General features: G+C 43.5%; 2 protein-coding genes across 2 annotated transcripts in view; one reads left to right on the forward strand and one right to left on the reverse strand.

Annotated features, from left to right (window-relative positions):
- The first annotated feature begins 2915 nt into the window (after window positions 1-2915).
- Window positions 2916-7718, forward strand: LOC107394824 (lens fiber membrane intrinsic protein). Its single transcript, XM_015973975.3, has 5 exons — window positions 2916-3053; window positions 4111-4319; window positions 4468-4617; window positions 4884-5018; window positions 7211-7718. The coding sequence occupies exons 1-5, from the start codon at window positions 3034-3036 to the stop codon at window positions 7270-7272; spliced, it is 576 nt and encodes a 191-aa protein (XP_015829461.1). The 5' UTR covers window positions 2916-3033; the 3' UTR covers window positions 7273-7718.
- A 2485-nt stretch (window positions 7719-10203) lies between these two features.
- tinagl1 (tubulointerstitial nephritis antigen-like 1) overlaps window positions 10204-18713 on the reverse strand; it is a 31743-nt gene continuing 23233 nt past the window's right edge. The window contains exons 10-12 of the mRNA XM_070547702.1: window positions 17917-18040; window positions 11857-11905; window positions 10204-11181 (exon numbers count right to left, since the gene is read on the reverse strand). Coding sequence (XP_070403803.1) covers window positions 11017-11181; window positions 11857-11905; window positions 17917-18040 — 338 coding nt within the window. The 3' untranslated portion in view covers window positions 10204-11016. The remainder of the gene's footprint in view (window positions 11182-11856; window positions 11906-17916; window positions 18041-18713) is intronic.

Here is an 18713-nt window from a genome sequence, read left to right on the forward strand (position 1 = left end):
CCCAGTTCAATTGCAGATTGATTTTAAATGTTTATGTTTATGTATTTAGCAGACGCTTTGTCCAAAATGACTTATAGGTGATAATCAAGCCAGCAGGTTGCCCTTGAGGCTAACAACGAACACTATTCAGTCAATCCTAGGTGGTAGTGAGGCAGCATAATCAATCATAGAGGGAAGCGAACATGGAGTGTGCAGCAGAGTGGGGGACAGGCTTTTGTTTTTAAATCATTAAACTGACTGGCACCATCCTATTTGACCAAACAAATCCACCTATACAAACCAGCAAGTGCCCCTTGTTGCCACCTTTAAACCCACGTTTCCCATGATTTCCATATAAAACGCTTGCTGTGTATCATCGTATTCCTTCAGTCTGGCGTAAATAAACGTTCATATTTTTCTGCGAGGCGTTCTTTAAAGAGGGACTGCACACCATCAGAAAATGTAACTCCGCCCCTAGTCAAGATTTGAAAAATGCCACGAAAGTGGGCGTTGTCAGGATGCACAGAGTGGCGTGGCCAAGTGTGGGGAATTTCCATCCTGGGAGGGAGGGGGAGTGGGAGGAGACTGTACCGATGACCTGAAATTGTACCAGCCCCAGCCAATCACAAGTTTAAAATGCAGTAGCTGCTGTTCTGCCACAGGGGGCAGCACTAAGACGTTTTTAGACCTAGATTCTAGATTTAATCAAGTTTACATAAACATGTCAACAATGCACAGAAACAGAAAGATTACATTTGTAAAGACCCAATTATACAGTTTATAAGCAAAAAAAAGTTATTTGGCATTTCAGTTACTCTTTAATTTGCTCCGTGTCTTCTGCTAGATATCTTAAGCTTTTTTTTTTTTTTTTTTTTGAGGGGGAATGGTGCTGTTGATTAATTTAAAGGATCCTGACCGATCACAAGCTAGTGGTCTCCTCCACTTTTATTGGATAGTTAAGAGTTTGGGCATGTCTCCATCAGTCTCGGTGGACCTGTCGGAGAGCTCTTACACCGGGGCATAATGGCACTGCGAGTCTCCATACCCACGCAGATGGAGAAGAAGGTTTAAGGCCCTGTCCACACGTAGCCGGGGATCTGCCAAAACATAAGATATTTTTCTACGTTTTGGCCTGTCATCCACACGAAAACAGAGTTTTTTCACACGAAAACGGATCTTTTTAAAAACTCCGGCCAAAGTGAAGATCTGCGTTTTCTCCGTTTTGGGTGTCTGCGTGTGGACGGACAAAACCGGAGTTTTAAGGTCCGCAACATCACTTTCCGCGACAAAAAATGCTGACATCACGTGTGTGACCTGTGTTTACACTAGCCGGCATCATGGAAGCCCTCAGAGCTGCGCTCTGTCACTACCCGACCCATCAATTGTCCAAGCGCTTTCTGCTTGTTTGTTTTTGCAAGCGGAACTACTGCTCCTTGCGGAAGACCACAGACGAAGGACGAGGTTAAGAACGGGGGAAGTACTGCCGCCTACAGGTCTGGCATGTCCTTAACAACGTATTTATCCGGGTACGTGTGGACAGAGTTGTTTTTTTAAACGCGGTGGTGTGGATGCAAGTTTTTGGAGGGGCGGATATTCGTTTTTAAAAAACCCTGGCTACGTGTGGACTAGGCCTAAGTCTCCCCATGAGCCAGAAATCTGTGGACTCAGTGGTCTCCTTTAAAAAGCAGCTGAAAACCCATCTGTTCAGGCTGGTTTTTGCGTGAACTCCTGTTGACTTGCTCTTGTTGGTTAGCTTCTTTTCCCTCTTGTGCCTGTTATTTCTGTCTCCTATGTTTTTTATTTTTACTTTTTAATGGTGCTTGTAAAGCACCTTGTGATTTTTATATTGAAAGTGATTTTTATATTGAAAGGCATTACAAATAAACTCTTCTTCTTCTTCTTCTTCTTCTTCTTCTTCTTCTTCTTCTTCTTCTTCTTCTTCTTCTTCTTCTTCTTCTTCTTCTTCTTCTTCTTCTTCTTCTTCTTCTTCTTCTTCTTCTTCTTCTTCTTCTTCTTCTTCTTCTTCTTCTTCTTCTTCTTCCTTGGAAGGTTTATTAAAGCTCTGTATACGTGCACATCATTTAGCATATCTTGCGTTTACACATACAGTCAATGCTAGACACAACGTTAAAGGATGCAAGTGTATTTATTTGCTTTTTATGAATAAGGGTTTATTTTTAGACATGTGAGTATGACCACAGATGCTCAAGAAAAAAAATATTTTTCATCCATCTGTGTTTTCTGTACAGTCTTTGATAGTGAGAGAAATCTGGACGGACGTTTGAATGAATGGGTTTGCAGGATAATGAGAATTTGCAGTTTGTCAAAGCTAAAGGGCATTCTGTGGGACAATTTCACTCAGATTTACTCACACTTCTGTTTATATGTATTACTTTAGTCCTTTTTCTATTTGTTTAGAGTTAAAACACTCGGGATTTGGACAGAAACAGGTATCACCTCTGTACTGTAGAGCACATCCTCTTTATGCGACGCCTCTGAAAGAGAAGTGTTTGTTTCAGCATGTTGCATTGACACACTTGTCCTGCATACCTATGCACATCCCCAGTTCTAGAGTACACTGATCACAAACAAACACAACTCCCCCCCAAAAAGGTGCATGGACTGCGACGCTAACCCTTTTCTAACCCCCTGACACACACACACACACACGCACACACACACACACACACACACACACACACACACACACACACACACACACACACACCACTGACGGCAACAAAGAGTTCTGCTCCATCAACAAAAAAAGGCAAGGGGGCAACCTTTAGCTTGTATATTGTCCATGATCCTCCCCCCCTCCCCACCTAAAGTGAGCAGCGGTCCTCTCTGTGTTTTAATCTTCACCTCTGGAACGTGTGCAGCAGAGTCGGTGTGTTTCCAGAAACAAGGTAAGTGTTGTTTTGGGGTGTTTTCTACACCGTTATGAGACGGAGCGAGCACTGGTGAGGGTCTGGAGGGGGAATTCCTGCCAACTGTAGCAGCACAGAAATACACTTTCATCAGGTTTGACGTGGACGTGTTCAGCTGATAGCGATGTCTCCAGTGAAGAAGAGGTAATCCGATTGTTTAAAATGCAGTAGAAGCTGCTGCTCCTAACGTTTGAAGTATTCGCTTATACTTGTGATCAGTTTTAACAGTTTTTTATGGTTTTGCTGATCGAATGGTATTTTATTGGTTTTCAATAGGGATACTCGATTGGCTTTTTCTGATATATCGATATTTACTGACTTTTGGGCAGCAGTAGCTCAACAGGTTGAGCGGGTTGTCCAGTAATCGGAAGGTTGCAGGTTCGATCCCGGCTCCGGACAGAGAATTCTGCTGTTGTGTCCTTGGGCAAGACACTTAACCCACATTACCTACTGATGGTGGTTGGAGGGACCGGTCGCGCCAGTGCTCGGTAGCCTCGCCTCTGTCAGTGCGCCCCAGGGCAGCTGTGGCTACATCGTAGCTCATCACCATCAGAGTGTGAATGGATGAATGATACACTGTAGTGTAAAGCGCTTTGGAGTCCTTACTCTGAGAGGCGCTATACAAGTGCGGGTCATTTATCATTTTAATTTCCGATAACACCATAAACCGATGTTGATAGAGAGAAGAAAAGTAGCTGAAGAGTTTGATGTATAATATGTGTATGGTATGTAAAAGATTAAAAATCAATACCGATATTTACGATATTCAATTCCAATGACAATATCGACCGTTATTAATGGTAAACCGATAAAATCGGACATCCCTAGTTTTCAACATTTCTAAGGTAAAAAAAGGCTGTTTACTAATATTAAACTTTTTTTTTTTTTTTTCAAATTTAAACCCTCCCACTGTCCTAATGGGTGTGACCCCACGAGGAAAGTTGACCATTGAGCAGGATTGATGGTTTATCCCTTGGGTCCACGTGGCAGGGGTGAGGAGTGAACACCACCTCACCCCCGCCACGTGGACCTCGAGGGATAAACCATCAGTCCTGCTCAATGGTCAACTTTCCTCACGAGGTCACCCATAAAGACTTTGGGACGGTTATGGAAGAATCAATTGAAACTTACCAAAAATGTTATAAGTGCTGTATCTACCGTTGAGATCAATGGGAACATTTTGCTTCTGGAATCTCTACAGTTGCTCTGCAGCGGCCCCGTTGCCTCAGCTCAAGATGTATAGCTTCATGGGAGGGGGCCTGTTCTGTGCCATCGTGGGTAACATCCTGTTGGTGGTCTCCACTGCAACCGACTACTGGATGCAGTATCGGCTGTCTGGGAACTACGCCCACCAGGGTCTCTGGAGGTACTGCATGTCCAACAAGTGCTACATGCAGACCGACAGCATAGGTGAGACAACCAGGGGCTCTTTGATTGTGAGACACTGAGAATTTGGATTATTTGAAGAGCTTTGCGTAGAATTTCTTTGCGCAAAATCTTACACTTTTTAGCCCTTTGTTTGTCGTTTGTTGATTTCTACATTTTGTTTTTCTTTAAGCTTATTGGAACGCCACCAGAGCCTTCATGATCCTATCTGGGATGTCGTGCTTCGCAGGCATCATTGCAGGCATCATGTCCTTTTCCCACTTCTCCTCCTTTGAACGGTTCAACCGCTCCTTCGCTGCAGGAATCATGTTTTTTGTCTCTAGTGAGTTTTCTGTTATTTGACCTCATCATAATTAAGTAAATTTCCGTTCTGCACTAGTCTGACAAGCCATCCTATATATGCCATTTTGTTTTGGCTACTGTCTTTGTAGATTTCTAGGCTAATTGTGCACTATCTTTGAATTGAAAATCAAGTAAAAAAGCAAAACTTTTAGAATAAATATCATGTAACAAAAAGCAAAAATATTTATTGTGCCGAGATGAGTGAATAATGCCACAACGTGACACAAATATGGATCCGTTTGTCAGCTTTCTTTGTTCTGCTGGCCATGGCCATCTACACCGGAGTGACAATCAACTTCCTGGGAAAGCGTTTTGGGGATTGGCGTTTCTCCTGGTCATACATACTGGGCTGGGTGGCCATGCTCATGACATTCTTCGCAGGTGAGAAACTGAAAATGTCACATTTTATTTTCTCAGATCCAGAACCTTTTCTTTACACTTTAAATCTTTTGGCCTTGACCGAGTACGGGGGTGGGGCTTCAAACTACAGCAGGGAAATACACAAGACCACACCGACTTGAACGCTGTATCAGGGCTAGAAAGTTGCTACTGAAAAAACTTCTAAATCTTTTGGCCTGAAAAATAAAAGTAAATAAAAGAGCAAGTGAAAACCTGAAACTAATTTCTTTTATAGGAACTTTTCTGATAGTGAAACTCAAAAGAAGCTACCTTCAGACTTTTTTCATGCCTTTTAACAACGTTCTAACACAGTAGCTATAAATATGTTGTGGAGATTTTAATAAACGCTAAAAAAAATTAAGTGTGTGGATCTCTCGCATTTGTCTAAAGACCTCAGTCAAAAACACAACTTGGTCTGGAACCAACGATTGGACCATCAGGATGCCTGCCTCACCGAACCGCTGCACTTTCCTGGGTCCTTCATGCATTACGCACTTACATTTTTCACAACAGAACACCACTGGTGTGAGGGGTTCTCCGCTCAGTCAGAGGAGAAACAGCTGGCCGCTACCACTTCAGCTTTAGGACGAACTGCCAGAGTCCCAAAAAGAAAAACAACATTTGAAGTCACAGACAACAAACAACGTTTGGACGTAGAAAACTGTGACTGGAGGTTAGCGAGCTCTAGTTTACTGTGGCAATGTGCGTTCCTGTATCAGGCATACGTGGCCCAGGGATGGTAGCTGAGGGCATGGGTGGGTGTTCTGTGTCCGTGTTTGCCTTTAAAGGTGTGGAACACTAGAAAACCTTTTTTATAAATCTTGTTTCTGATTATAATCGGTCACTCTGAGTGTTTCATGCAGGCAGAACAGGAAAACAGTCTCCTACACCTCTCTTCACTGCATTAGACAGTGAAACTCCAGGATTAGAAAAGTCACTTAACTCATTCACAGCCAAAGCCGTCATTTGCATTTTTTTTTACTGTGTGGGCGTCGGACGAGCCCCCGCACCGTGAGAACAAACATCTCAGCTCTAAAGCCGATCTTCATCCACATACGTCACACGCCACGTGATCAGGAAGCAGAACATCCATGTGTTAGGAGATCGTTTTGGGCCGCTGCTGTAAAAAAAGTGAGGCGTGAACCGGAAAAGCTTCTGCTGATCACAATTCAACAACAGATTGTGAAAGAACGGATAACGCTCGAAACGCGCGGATTCTTCCTGATGTTAGAGGTGAGTCTCCGCTTTGTTTTGGTTGTTTTGGCGTCGACATCATCCTAGCGCCCAACGTTCTGTCACTCTTAAAAAACAGTAAAAATGGTGAGAAACGCTGGCAGTGAAGGGCTTTACCGGTCAGGCTGGCATCAAATGAGTTAACATTCATGGACTCACCCATCTTGACCTCCCACAGGGAAGGCTGTTGTTGGTTTAGTGTCCAGGAAAGAGCAGAGAACGTCTCAGGTAGTATTAAGCTAATTGTTAGCATTAGCAACTCCACCACACAGCAGAATTGCTCTAAGCTCATGTTATTTGCAGGCATAAAACATCAAAGTTGCAAGTCAGGGTTAGAGTCGCGTTATTGTTATCCAGTCCAAGGCGAGATGTTCAAATATCAGGAAATAAGACTCCAAATCCAGCCTTCTGAAGCTCAGCTGTGATGTGGCTCACTTCTAGTTCCTGAAAATAGTGCACCGGTGTTTTTCTTCCCCAGAGTACAACTTACAAAGCATTAAGTCCTACTAGAGACCCCTGAAAATGTATTGACTAGAAGAGTGTTCAACACCTTTAAAAACATGCTTGTTTTGCAGATTTGCTGTTGCAGCTTTAATTCTGGTCAATTACATTCAGTTTATTTATAAAGCGCCAAATCACGACCAGAGGCACTTCACAAAGTAAACATTCCAGTACAGCTCAGTTCATTAAGCCAAACAATAAAGTTTCCTACATAAGGAACCCAGCAGATATCCTCTAAAGATTACAAATTACAAATATTGTTTTCTTACTTACTAATATTTTAAACAATTACGCCCCTGATATACCTCCATACATGTAGGCCAACTCAGACATTACTTTGGTGCCATTGAATCAAAAATACTTTGAAGTTATGATGCACATTCTCAAAAAACTCATTTACATTTGTTTATGTCTGAAGTGACCTCTTGTCTTTGTCGCAGGTATTTTCTACATATGTGCCTACAGGATGTGCGAATGCCGGAGAGGAAACGGACCTCGCTAAAAGACTACAGAAGGCTTTTGATTTGAAAGAATAATCAGAAAGCATCGTCGCGTCGAGCTGATGAAGAGGAGACACCCGATTCTGGAGGTCACCAATGAAACTGGAACGTTTTCTGAGAATATTTAGGATTTAAAAAATATATATATAAACTTAATCATGTTACTAATGATTTAAAGTATTGATTATACCTCTCACACACACACACACACACACACACACACACACACACACACACACACACACACACACACACACACACACCTCTGCCTTGTTTGTTGTTGATTATTCGGGATTTTTTAAATTGAAACTCACCCTCTGTGGTGTCATTTACACTGCTGAGTTTCACCAGTAGGTGGCAGCACTCGAACAGTTTGGCACATCCAGGTGAACTGAAATTTAATATGGATTAAAATATGGATTTAAATAATAAAAATGTCGTAAAAACAGATTTTGAGTCAGTTGATCTCAGAAAAATGTCTACTTCTACTCCAGAGGGGGTTATTAACAAAATAATTCATTTCAATTCTCTGTTCTGAGGAAAATGCAGAAAACATGTTTAAAAATGTATGTTTCATGTTTGTTTAATTTAGAGTTGAAGTTTTTTCTGTGGCTAAAATATTTTCATCATATTCTGCTTCTACTACCAAACTACGGAGCAGAACCTGAGGAGAAGATCACATTCCTGAGGGTCTGGGGCGGAGGGCTCCGGTCTCTGATTGTTCCTCCGAGTTAGACCTAAAATCCCGTTTCCTCTTCCGCTCCTCATCAGCTGGGAGAAAGGAGTGCCGTTGCTGAAGTAATGAATGCTTTGGCTGCTGATGCAGAAACAATGACACAGAGGAAAACAGCCTGCGGACGGCCTCCTTGATCCAAGTTTCCGTACTCGGCCTCTGGGACCAAATTAGATTTTCCTCCTTTTTCGTTGTTTTGTTGTTTTAACTCTTTTATTAGACTTTTAAAATATTCTGTTGATATCAAGTGTTTTTAGCAAAGACACATTTCTTAATCTTTATTGCAGATTGTAGTCTTTATGAAGGGGTTTGTGGGCTTTTTTAAGTGAGTTTTAAAAGGTGATCTAATTTTAAAATCGCACCCTTTATCAGTAGGTCTTTGAACAGCCTCAGTTAGGTGAAGCGGAGATTAGTTCTGACTTTACCAAAGAGCTAACAGGCACTCCTGGTGGAGCAAAGTGTGCCTGCCTTCTTAAAAGTGTGGACCACTGAAAACCCGTTTTTAATGATTAGTCCTGATTATAATCAGTCACTCTGAGTTTTTCATGCACGCTGAACACGAAAATAGTCTCCTACACCTGTCTCCTGCTGCAGCTTCTGATAGAAAACAGACGGTGAAACTCTAGGATTAGAAAATTCTGACAGATCTACATCACACTGTCACTTAACATTCATGGACTCACTCTTGACTCACGACGGGGAAGGCTGTTGTTGCTTTAGCGTCAGGAAACAGCAGAGAACGCCTCCGCTAGTAGAAGCTAACCATTAGCATTAGCATCTACACCATATGGCAAGAAGCTCCTTCAGGCTTGTGTTGTTTGTGGAGATAAAACATCAATGTTTCAAGTCAGTGGTAGAGTCTTGTTGCGGTTAGCCAATCAGAGATGTCCAAATATCAGGTAATAAGACTCCAGAACCTGGCGTTTGAAGCTCAGCTCTGACGTGGCTCACTTCTACTTCCTGATTCCTGAAAATGGTGCACCAGAGCTTTGTTTCCCCAGAGTACGACTTACAAGGCATTCGTTCCTACTGGAGAACAATGCAAATGTATTGATTTAAAAAGTCCTTCACACCTTTAACGAATATTCGTTATATTGTTGGTTTAAAATAAAAAGATCATACATATATGAAATACAATCAAATGTTCAAGCCAGAACATTTGGAAAAAACAGTGTAGTACTTGTAGTACTATTACTACTACGACGACAATAATATGTGCATAAAAACATGTTTCAAGTGAAATCTTGAATAAAAATCTTGTGCTTAAGCACCAGATATTTTTGAGATCAAATACATATTTTACAGCTAATGTTATGATATTAAAGAACAGATGAAGCAAACATGTATTTAAAAGTAATCTGAGTCATGTTCTAGAACACCAGAATGATCTGTTTTTACATCCAGATCTTTAGAAACATGATTAAACGCGTCAATGAGCTTTATCGGCTGCGATTTCTATTTAACCAGAATCTGTTAGGCATCCCTTCGCCGTGTTAGCACAGTGACTGCCGGCCAGAGTTTGTTTGCAGACGACGAACGCTGAGGCTGCAGGACCTTTTATAACCAGGCGCCATTCCTGATCCTCATGGACCCGCTCCTCCCGCTGCTGCTGCTGCTGCTCAAACACCGAGCCACCGGGAAAACGACTTCTCCAGCTTTGTTTTGGAAAGACTTTATTGAGAAAGTGAACACTTATCTGGTGATGAGTTTAGTGCACACGGTACAAGAGATATGAGTGATTCAGGAACATTGCACTGGACAACAAAGAAAAATAAAAGTACATTTACAAATCTTTTTATAAATAAAGCTAGCACAACAAGTGGTTTGTGACACTAAATATACAACTTTTTGCTGACAAAGTTTTTGGAAGATGTTGATATTTTTGGGACTGGGAGTAAAATTTAAAGAAAATCAATAACAATTAATTAATATTATTAATCCTGAAATAGAAAATAACTGTATCTGGTTTGTCTGGAACAGTTATAAGACTTGATGTTTACACCTCATAATGTCATTTATTGGACAACAAAAATTCATCCAACCTCCAGACTGTAACCTTTGGATCGCTAACGCTGAGTCATGATTAATAATATGTGAAACAGGTCTGTTTTTATGGAAGCACAGGACAACCAGGCATGTGTAGCTGATTCTGATTCTCAAACTGAAAAAAAAGGTCCGGAACAACGCGAGCTACGATAATCCCAGGCTTCTGCACATTGCTTGCTCATCCAGGTATTTCTCCGTTGGGCCTTCCTGCCCGTTCACGCCTGAAGGGACTGAGGGAAACATCCTGGAGATCACAAGACATGAAAGGAGAGAAAGGACATTTCCTTTTGAAGTCAAAGCCAAAGCGGGCTGGGCCGTAATCTAAAACACGCTGGGCTTCGCTTTCTGTGTTGGACTAAAAAAAAGGTAGGTGTTGAATCCAAAGGTGAAGGCTCCTTAAACTGGAACGTCTTCAGCTCAAAGTGTAACAGCGGTGACATTAAGACGAATGCTTCAGATGAATGTGTGGAAACTCCCAGAGCAGAGGAAAATGGTTACCATTGTGTCGTTGTAGCTCTAAGGTCATCTACGGTATATCATCGGGTTTCATCGTCCGGCTGGGTGTGTCTCTATCAAAGGGACTCGTGTCTGGTAATCTACCTCTCGGATTTCCACTCCTCCGAGACACCCCTCTCGGAACGTGTCCCTTGGAATCATTTCGATTTAGAGCTAAAAAAAAAGAACAAAAGGAACTGGACCAAGGTTCTCCTTGCGTAATCAAAACTTTCCATTGGATAGTTTTGAGAGGGCTCTGGGATGTGTGGTCTTTGGAGCAGAATGTACCTGAGGTGCCTGATTGCAAGGCAAAGTCTTTTTTGGTGCCATGAACATGAGGTTAAAGAGAAAGTTGCAAAGGTTGTCGAGATTGGAAAAGTCCCAGAGTGTTTGATGTGGTGGCCGTTCCGGTCAGCGCGCTGGCAAGAACTGTCAATGTGTGGTTTTCCTTTGCACCACCTCTGCCGTGTCTTTAAATGTGTCTGCGGCGATGGTGGTGGTGGTTGTGCATGTCCTCCATTGTGATTCTGCCCCACACGCCGATCACAAAGGCTTCGATCTCGCACTCGTTGTCGCCACGAGCGATGCGGAAGTAGCCGTTCTCTCCCCAGTTCTTCCCCCAGGAGTTGGCAGCAATCTGGGAATAAATTGAAAGCTTGAGTAAAAGTTTGCAGCGTTGGGTTCTTAAAAAGTGAAATTTCAAGCTTTGCGTTGTAAATCCCAAAGCTGCTGTGGCAAATACGCAAAACAAGCTAGCTTTCAAACGCAAACAAAGTCACGGAACCCTCCCGTTGGCTATCATCCCCAGGCCATGCCCACCTGATACCAGAAACTGCATTTCTAAAGTAAACAGGGCTGCGCTAAACACCGGGAGGTTTTGAGACAAATGCGAGAGAACCACGTCATTGTGTTTTTGTTATCCCCACAAAATATTTATAACTATACTGTGTTGTTGCTTTAAGAGGCATGAAGTAAAGCTAGTTTGTTTAGCAGATGTGCCATTGTAGCTATAACTAGGGATGCATAACGTATCTGCATAAACGTCTGAATCGGCCGATGTTTCTCTAACAAATCATATTGGATGATAAGAAAAATAACCAATGTTCATTTCCATCTTTGCATTTATGTTACAGAAGGGGGAGCGGGTTGGCCTTGTGGTATTTGTTTGGCCATGTGATTGACATCAGATATTGGTTATCGACAGCGGAACTGACATTGGATATCGTTATCAGCCATTTGTACATTTCTAATCTTGACCACAAACCCCCTAAATATATAACCTCACACAGTTTCTAATGTGTAAGACCTCTACCTCAGAAAATTTTCTTGGTGTTCCATTGAAATCTCTGTCTTCTCCCCACCTGTGCAAAAGGCAAAAATCATATAAAATCAAAAGGAGAACACACTGAAACTAAATCAGTAAAAAAGACCACGTTCCTTCAAATGAAACAATTATCCGGAACAGCTTGGCATTGCTGTCAAACAACCACAGTTCAAATGCAAAAAAATTGCTTTCATCGTGCCGGAAACATCCTAAAGTCCAAGAGTCTACCACTGTTTTCGCACTCCCACCCAATCCCAATCCAAAGAAGCTGGCATTCCCCTTATCTGAAGCATTTCCACCCTCCTGACGTGCAGCAGGAAGGAGAGGATAAGCCATAGGGAAGTGAGCATCAGTTGGGTCCACCAACACCAACAACACGGGACAAAAAACTTCAACAAACACAAACACAGAACATGACCCTTAGCTTTGCTCATCTTGCTTGCCAGAAGCTTTGTTTTCCAGAAACCTTGGAAGAGTCCCAGAAATTCCCGTCATGGAACTCGCTTTGGTTTTAGCGTAGCCGCTGCCAGCCCCTGCTGTCTCTCCCCGTCAGAGTCAAAACATTCTCCCAAAGCCAATTCCCATCCTGTTTTTGCACTCCAAGTATTTGATTTCCCAAGAGACTCCCAATGTTCTATCCCCTGTTATCTTTTTATAAGTGAAAGGAATGCTGGGAAATAAACTAGGCGGTCCTGGTTAGTCGCTCATCACCAGAGCACAGAAAACGTCACCAAACCTCATCACAGACTGAGGTTACCAGCCAAAAATCAAAAATAGCTTTATAGTCTGAAAATGTGTGTGTGTGTGTGTGTGTGTGTGTGTGTGTGTGTGTGTGTGTGTGTGTGTGTGTGTGGTGGGGGGTTAGGATGCCTTTTCATTGATTTAGATCCAGACCAGTGTTGATTTCTTATTATGGGCCTTCTTAGGGTTCTACAACCCCCCAAGGCGCTCCACAACACAATAAGTCATTCACCCATTCACACACTGGTGATGAGCTACATTGTAGCCACAGCTACCCTGGGGCGTGCTGACAGAGGCGAGGCCTGCCTCCGACCACCACCAGCAGGGTTAAGTGCCTTGCCCAAGGGAAACAACAGCATTTTCTGGTCGGAGCTGGGATCGGACCAGCATCCTTCCAGTTACTGGACAACTACTACAATGTAGCTCATCATCAGCAGGGTTTGAATGTGTGTGTGAATGGGTGAATGAGTGATGTGTTGTAAAGCACCTTGGGGGGTTCCAGGTATCTCTAATACATCTGTTTTAATGGAGCGTTGCTCTAGACCTCCATCCTTAAGGTAAAACTCCGCCCATAGTGGGTGGCTGGGATCAGACTTAAAAATCTAACCTTATGAAGGTCACCAAGACTGTCAAAGGGGATCCCAGCGATTTTACTGCGTTCCTAACCTGCTCCGGTTCCCTTCCCGGGGAACCGAGGTTTGGAGAATCCCCGTGGTGCCCACTCAAAAGCTGCACCATGACTATACTGAATAAACTCCCCTTGATGTACGGTACTGTCATGTGACTGTCAACAGGAAAATAAACACAGGTGAGTCTTCATCATGTCACTATTCCCAGTTCAGTGAATCACTTTGGCATTCTGGATGAAATGGGATTTCACACACGGAAAACTGTTCTTATAAAATGGGGTGAAAGCCAACTAACTAAAGGATGCTCAGTACGCACACACACACACTTCTGGTGCTGCATAACACCATGACCGGCGCCACGCCCACACACAAATTCCCCAATGCCTCTTCATCCCCATGCTACCTCTTTTATGGGTGATTGATCCCTCTTTCTCAGTCCAGTGCTGCGAGGATCAGCATCCCAGACGAGCCTCTTTCCACCACAGTGGACCCCAATGCTCTCTTCACAAACTTTCCCAGGCCGCGGGCTTAAAGAAACGCACAGCTACGGGATTTGGTTTGTGTAAACACACTGATGCCTGTGGCAGGTTGGAGCGCAAAAGGCCGTGCCCTCTGGCAGCTCTTCTGTGTAAACGTTTGTCGCCGCTACATCCACTCACCGGGAGCAGCGAGGAACAACAGAGCCACTGGCAGAACGTTATTCAACATGCATTGTTTTTGTTAGATATTTTTCAGGTGATAAAATCATGTGAATAAATTCCAAAAGTCCAGTTTTTTGGACTTAGATGGCACATTTTCCCACCCAGCAAAACCCGTCTGTTTCCTGGGTCTCCATGGTGATGAGTCATGTGATGCCCGCCACTCATGGCACCTCGTAAGTTTAAAAGACAGTCGTAGCTCCTAACCTACAAGAGGTAGCTGGTTTATGTAAGAACATATACGTTATTTGTAGTGATCCAACAAACATTGGTCCGACGCCGACGTGGTGTCCACCTCCAAAAATGGTCGCGGTAGGACGGCCCCAATTTGTAAAAACATAAATAAATAAATAAATAACAGGACATATCTTAAAAATCCATTCAGATACACGTGTACATGCCTACAGTTATACGTATAATTGTTATTTTGACAATTAGTTACATGTAGTTCAACATAGCATCCCAGCAAATATTGGTCCGACGGCAACGTCGTGTCCACGGCCAAAAATGGTCACGGTAGGACCCTACAAAATGTTTGTCCGGCAGCGACGTGGTGTCCACGGTCAAAAATGGTCGCGGTAGGATGGTCCAAATTTTAAAAATATTTTAACACAACATTTCCTAAAAATCCTCTCAGATTTGTAGTTACATGTATAATTGTTAATTCACATCCAAAAACGACGTCGGTTCAACTTTCATTTTGGAACAATTTTTCAACCATGACCGGACGTTGATTAAATGTCCGAATGTTTGCTGGGGATCTGCTCCTCCATTGAACTGGTAGCTATGGCAACACGATAGTGATGTTAGCAGCACACAACTTTTCTTAGGTTTCTTTAAAAGCTTTCTTGTACTCGTTTTTTCTTTTTAAAAATCTGCTGTTGTTTCTAGAACGAACAAACGCCTTGTTAGTCGTTCTCTGTAGAAAAAAAAAACGCTCTGATGCTCCTGTTTCAAGAAGTAGAATATAACCGGCAGATTTGGAGTATTACTCATTAGAATCAGAATCAGATCTGAATCAGAAGGGTTTTATTGCCATATGTGGAAGAAATCGCAACAGTAGGAAATAGCTTATTGGTCATGATAAGGGCAGCAGCAGCTCAACAGGTTGAGCGGGTTGTCCAGTAATCGGAAGGTTGCAGGTTCGATCCCGGCTCCTGACAGAGAATTCTGCTGTTGTGTCCTTGGGCAAGACATTTAATCCACTTTGCCTGCTGGTGGTGGTCGGAGGGGCACCTGTGCTCGGTAGCCTCGCCTCTGTCAGTGCGCCCCAGGGCAGCTGTGGCTACATCGTAGCTCATCACCATCATTGTGTGAATGGGTGTAGTGTAAAGCGCTTTGGAGTCCTTACTCTGAGAGGTGCTATACAAGTGCGGGTCATTTATCATTCATGATATGCAAACATGTCACCTCGGATTAGCTAACAGCAATGCGACACTTCCACTACTTTTGTATTTGTTTCATTCTTGGGTAAGAAGAACTGACACAAATAACAAGCCTGAACATGTTCTGCCATGCTGTAGGGTTGCTAACGCTAATGGTTAGCATCTACTAGCAGAGACGCGCTGTGCTCTATCCTAACTGCTAAATCAGCACAGTCTTCTGTGGTGAAAAGGTAAGTGGGTGAGTCAGTGAATGAAAAATTTACAGTGTGACGTCGATCTGTGTGGCCTTTGATGAAGCAAACATTCTCCATCTATTGTCTTTTGGCAGCAAATGCAGACGATGGGGTAGAAGACCATTTTCATTATTCAGCATGCAAGTGAAACTCAGTTACCTATCATGTTACAAAAAGGACAAGTATTATGCGTTTCTCAGGCAATCTCTGTTTTAAAGTAACACTTTTTTTTTACTTTAAGCTAAAGATTTAACGTTAATTTCAGTTATTGTTGAGTTTGAAACTTGTCCAGGACCATATTTGACACCACTCTGCAGCCCCCTGCTGGCCAGATGCTGCACTCAACAGTTTTGTGGAGCGGGTAAGTGCTCTGTAGTAGGAGCTCTTTACCTGCTTTATAGCTGTTAGCTGTTATGCTAGAAGTTAGCTTTTTCAGTTTGCCAAGCTAGCTACAGCAGGCTGCTGCAGGGTTGTTTATTACAGTTGTAATTCCACTTTCAACTAGTGGGGTAGCGAAGCAGGAAACTGCTCACTGTTGCTTCAAAATGAAAATAAGGACTCATAGCAAAACATGTAGAGTGAACGACCAGTCGTAGAAAAGAACCACAAAATAACAGCCAATCAGCCAACTGGGTGAAAAAATATCTTTGTTGATTGAGACAAACTTCTAACAACCATATCGACCCAGCAGCCTTTTAAAACAAAGTGTGTGGTAAAAAGTCATCCATTACACATTTTTCACAATGCATCGTGTGATTTTGAGTCTCTGTGGGAGATTATTTGGTCCTTAAGTGTTCGTCAATGAAAGAAACAGCGAGCTGTGTGTGTTTTTGCAGCCCAGAGTCTTGCACATGTGAAAATTAGCAACCAGGTGTTGTGCTAACATTCTTGTCTATCAGAGCTGGAACCAATAAATACCTGCAACCATTTGAGGAGGGAGTGGATGCTGCAAACCCTCCTGTTGCAGATGTTAGAGGTTGTTTGTGAAGGAACTTGCTCTTCTGTTCTCGTCAAACAAACTTGGTGACACTACAGAGGCTTAAATTAGAGCCAATTCTTAATTTCCAAACAAGTTAGCAAAGGGGGCTTTTTTCAACTAAATGCAGATGTCTACTGATGATGTTTCATGATCGGGAGCCACTAAATAGAAAAAACAAAACCTGTTTGCCATTATGAGTTTATTTGGTTCACAAGGAAAATAAATATGTAACTCTGCCCTAAAGAGTTGAGTTTTGGAAGATTTAAAGCGGTAAACAAGCTAGGTCTTGATCACGGAACGCACACTTCTTCCCGCGGGTATCGTCCCTGAGATCCTTCTGCCGGAACCGGAGACCCGCGATGCTGGACGAAACAACATGGTGCTAAACACCAGTCACTGTTTTCTAGGTTCAAACCAAGGTTTGAATTACGGGGGAGCTAAGGGGGGCCCGGCTCACCTGAACCCGGGGGAGCCTGAAAACAGATCTTGTTCTACAGATATTAAATTATTCAAAGCTGATGCAAACAGCGCTCTGCCAACACACACTATGTTGGAACGCTGTCGTAAAGGTCGTATTTAAAAAAGGCAAATATAATATCTTCTAAATCTGACTGTAAAAGGGAGACCTCACAAACTTTGCTAGGTCAGAACCCCTCTCGGCCATTCGGTGTCTCCAGACGCATCAAACGACTACCTGTCTGTCTGGGGATTGTCTAAATGATAACGACTTAAATCTGAAGAGGAGAAAAAGAGAGGAAGCTGGACTGTCTCCGAGGCAGACAGACGAAGAAGAGAGGGAGAGGTGATGAAGACACAACAAGGGAGGAGATGAGACGAGGGGGAGCAACGGGCGGGGGTGGAAGAGTCCAGGTGTGTCGGCTGTCTACCTGCCTGCATAGTTGTGGTCAACGCAGTAACTGGATGGGGGGTTGGGGGGGTGGGGGTGGGAACGCTGTCTGGGACAGATCAGGGAGTGGAGCCAAGGTGTGTCTCTGAGTCTGGTGGGAGGCTTATTCACTAGTACACATTGGCTTTTGTGCAAACACACGTGTGAGTGGAGATTTGTGTCCAACCCAACATCAGCAGCAACTCACTGAAGGCCGCATTCCTCTTTTATAAACACTTTTTCTTTCCTGCTGATTGAGTTGAGAATATGACAGCAGACTCGACGCAGCGTTCTCCAAAGATGAGGAATGCTGTGACTATCGCCGACGTCTTCCTGTTGGTAACTCGGAACGTTTTCACGCATTTGAGAAAGAAAATTCAGTCAGAAAACGCTGTGTGTGTGTGTGTGTGTGTGTGCGTGCGTGTGTTGGAGCTACACTTATACCAGCGATATGAAACAAAGCTTAGAAAAGGTCTGACCTTCTAGCAGGAACTTACCCAATGATCCTGACAGAGTGTGTGCCATGTTTGCGGTATTGTGGCGGCTTGGCGAAGCTGACATCAGTGTGTTTGTAGATCCCACTTCTGTAGACAAAGAAGTCCTCATGGACCTCCATGATGGCTGTGAGGAGGAACAAGTGGGGAGAGGAGAGTTAGTCAGAACGTTCCCGGATCTACTGTTAGGAGGCAGAAATAAATCTGATCTAAGGCTCGACTTGTCTGACAGCAATTAAGGAATTTTATCTCTCTCTCTCTCTCTCTCCCTCCAACTATCTGTCTCTCTCTCCCTCCATCTCTCTGTCTCTCTCTCCCTCCATCTCTCTCTCTCTCTCCCTCCATCTATCTGTCTCTCTCTCTCCCTCTCTCTCTCTCTCCCTCCAACTATCTGTCTCTCTCTCCCTCCATCTCTCTGTCTCTCTCTCCCTCCATCTCTCTCTCTCTCTCCCTCCAACTATCTGTCTCTCTCTCCCTCCAACTATCTGTCTCTCTCTCCCTCCATCTATCTGTGTCTCTCTCCCTCCATCTATCTGTCTCTCTCCCTCCATCTATCTCTCTCTCTCCCTCCAACTATCTGTCTCCCTCTCTCCCTCCAACTATCTCTCTCTCTCTCCCTCCATCTATCTGTCTCTCTCTCTCCCTCTCTCTCTCTCTCTCTCCCTCCCTCTCTCCCTCCATCTCTCTCTCTCTCTCTCCCTCCCTCTCTGTCTTTGTATCTCCCTCTTTCTCTCTCTCTCCCTCCATCTATCTGTCTCTCTCTCTCCCTCTCTCTCTCTCTCTCCCTCCATCTATCTGTC

Source organism: Nothobranchius furzeri, chromosome 19 (assembly GCF_043380555.1).
Source record: "Nothobranchius furzeri strain GRZ-AD chromosome 19, NfurGRZ-RIMD1, whole genome shotgun sequence".
Taxonomy (NCBI): Eukaryota; Metazoa; Chordata; class Actinopteri; order Cyprinodontiformes; family Nothobranchiidae; genus Nothobranchius; species Nothobranchius furzeri.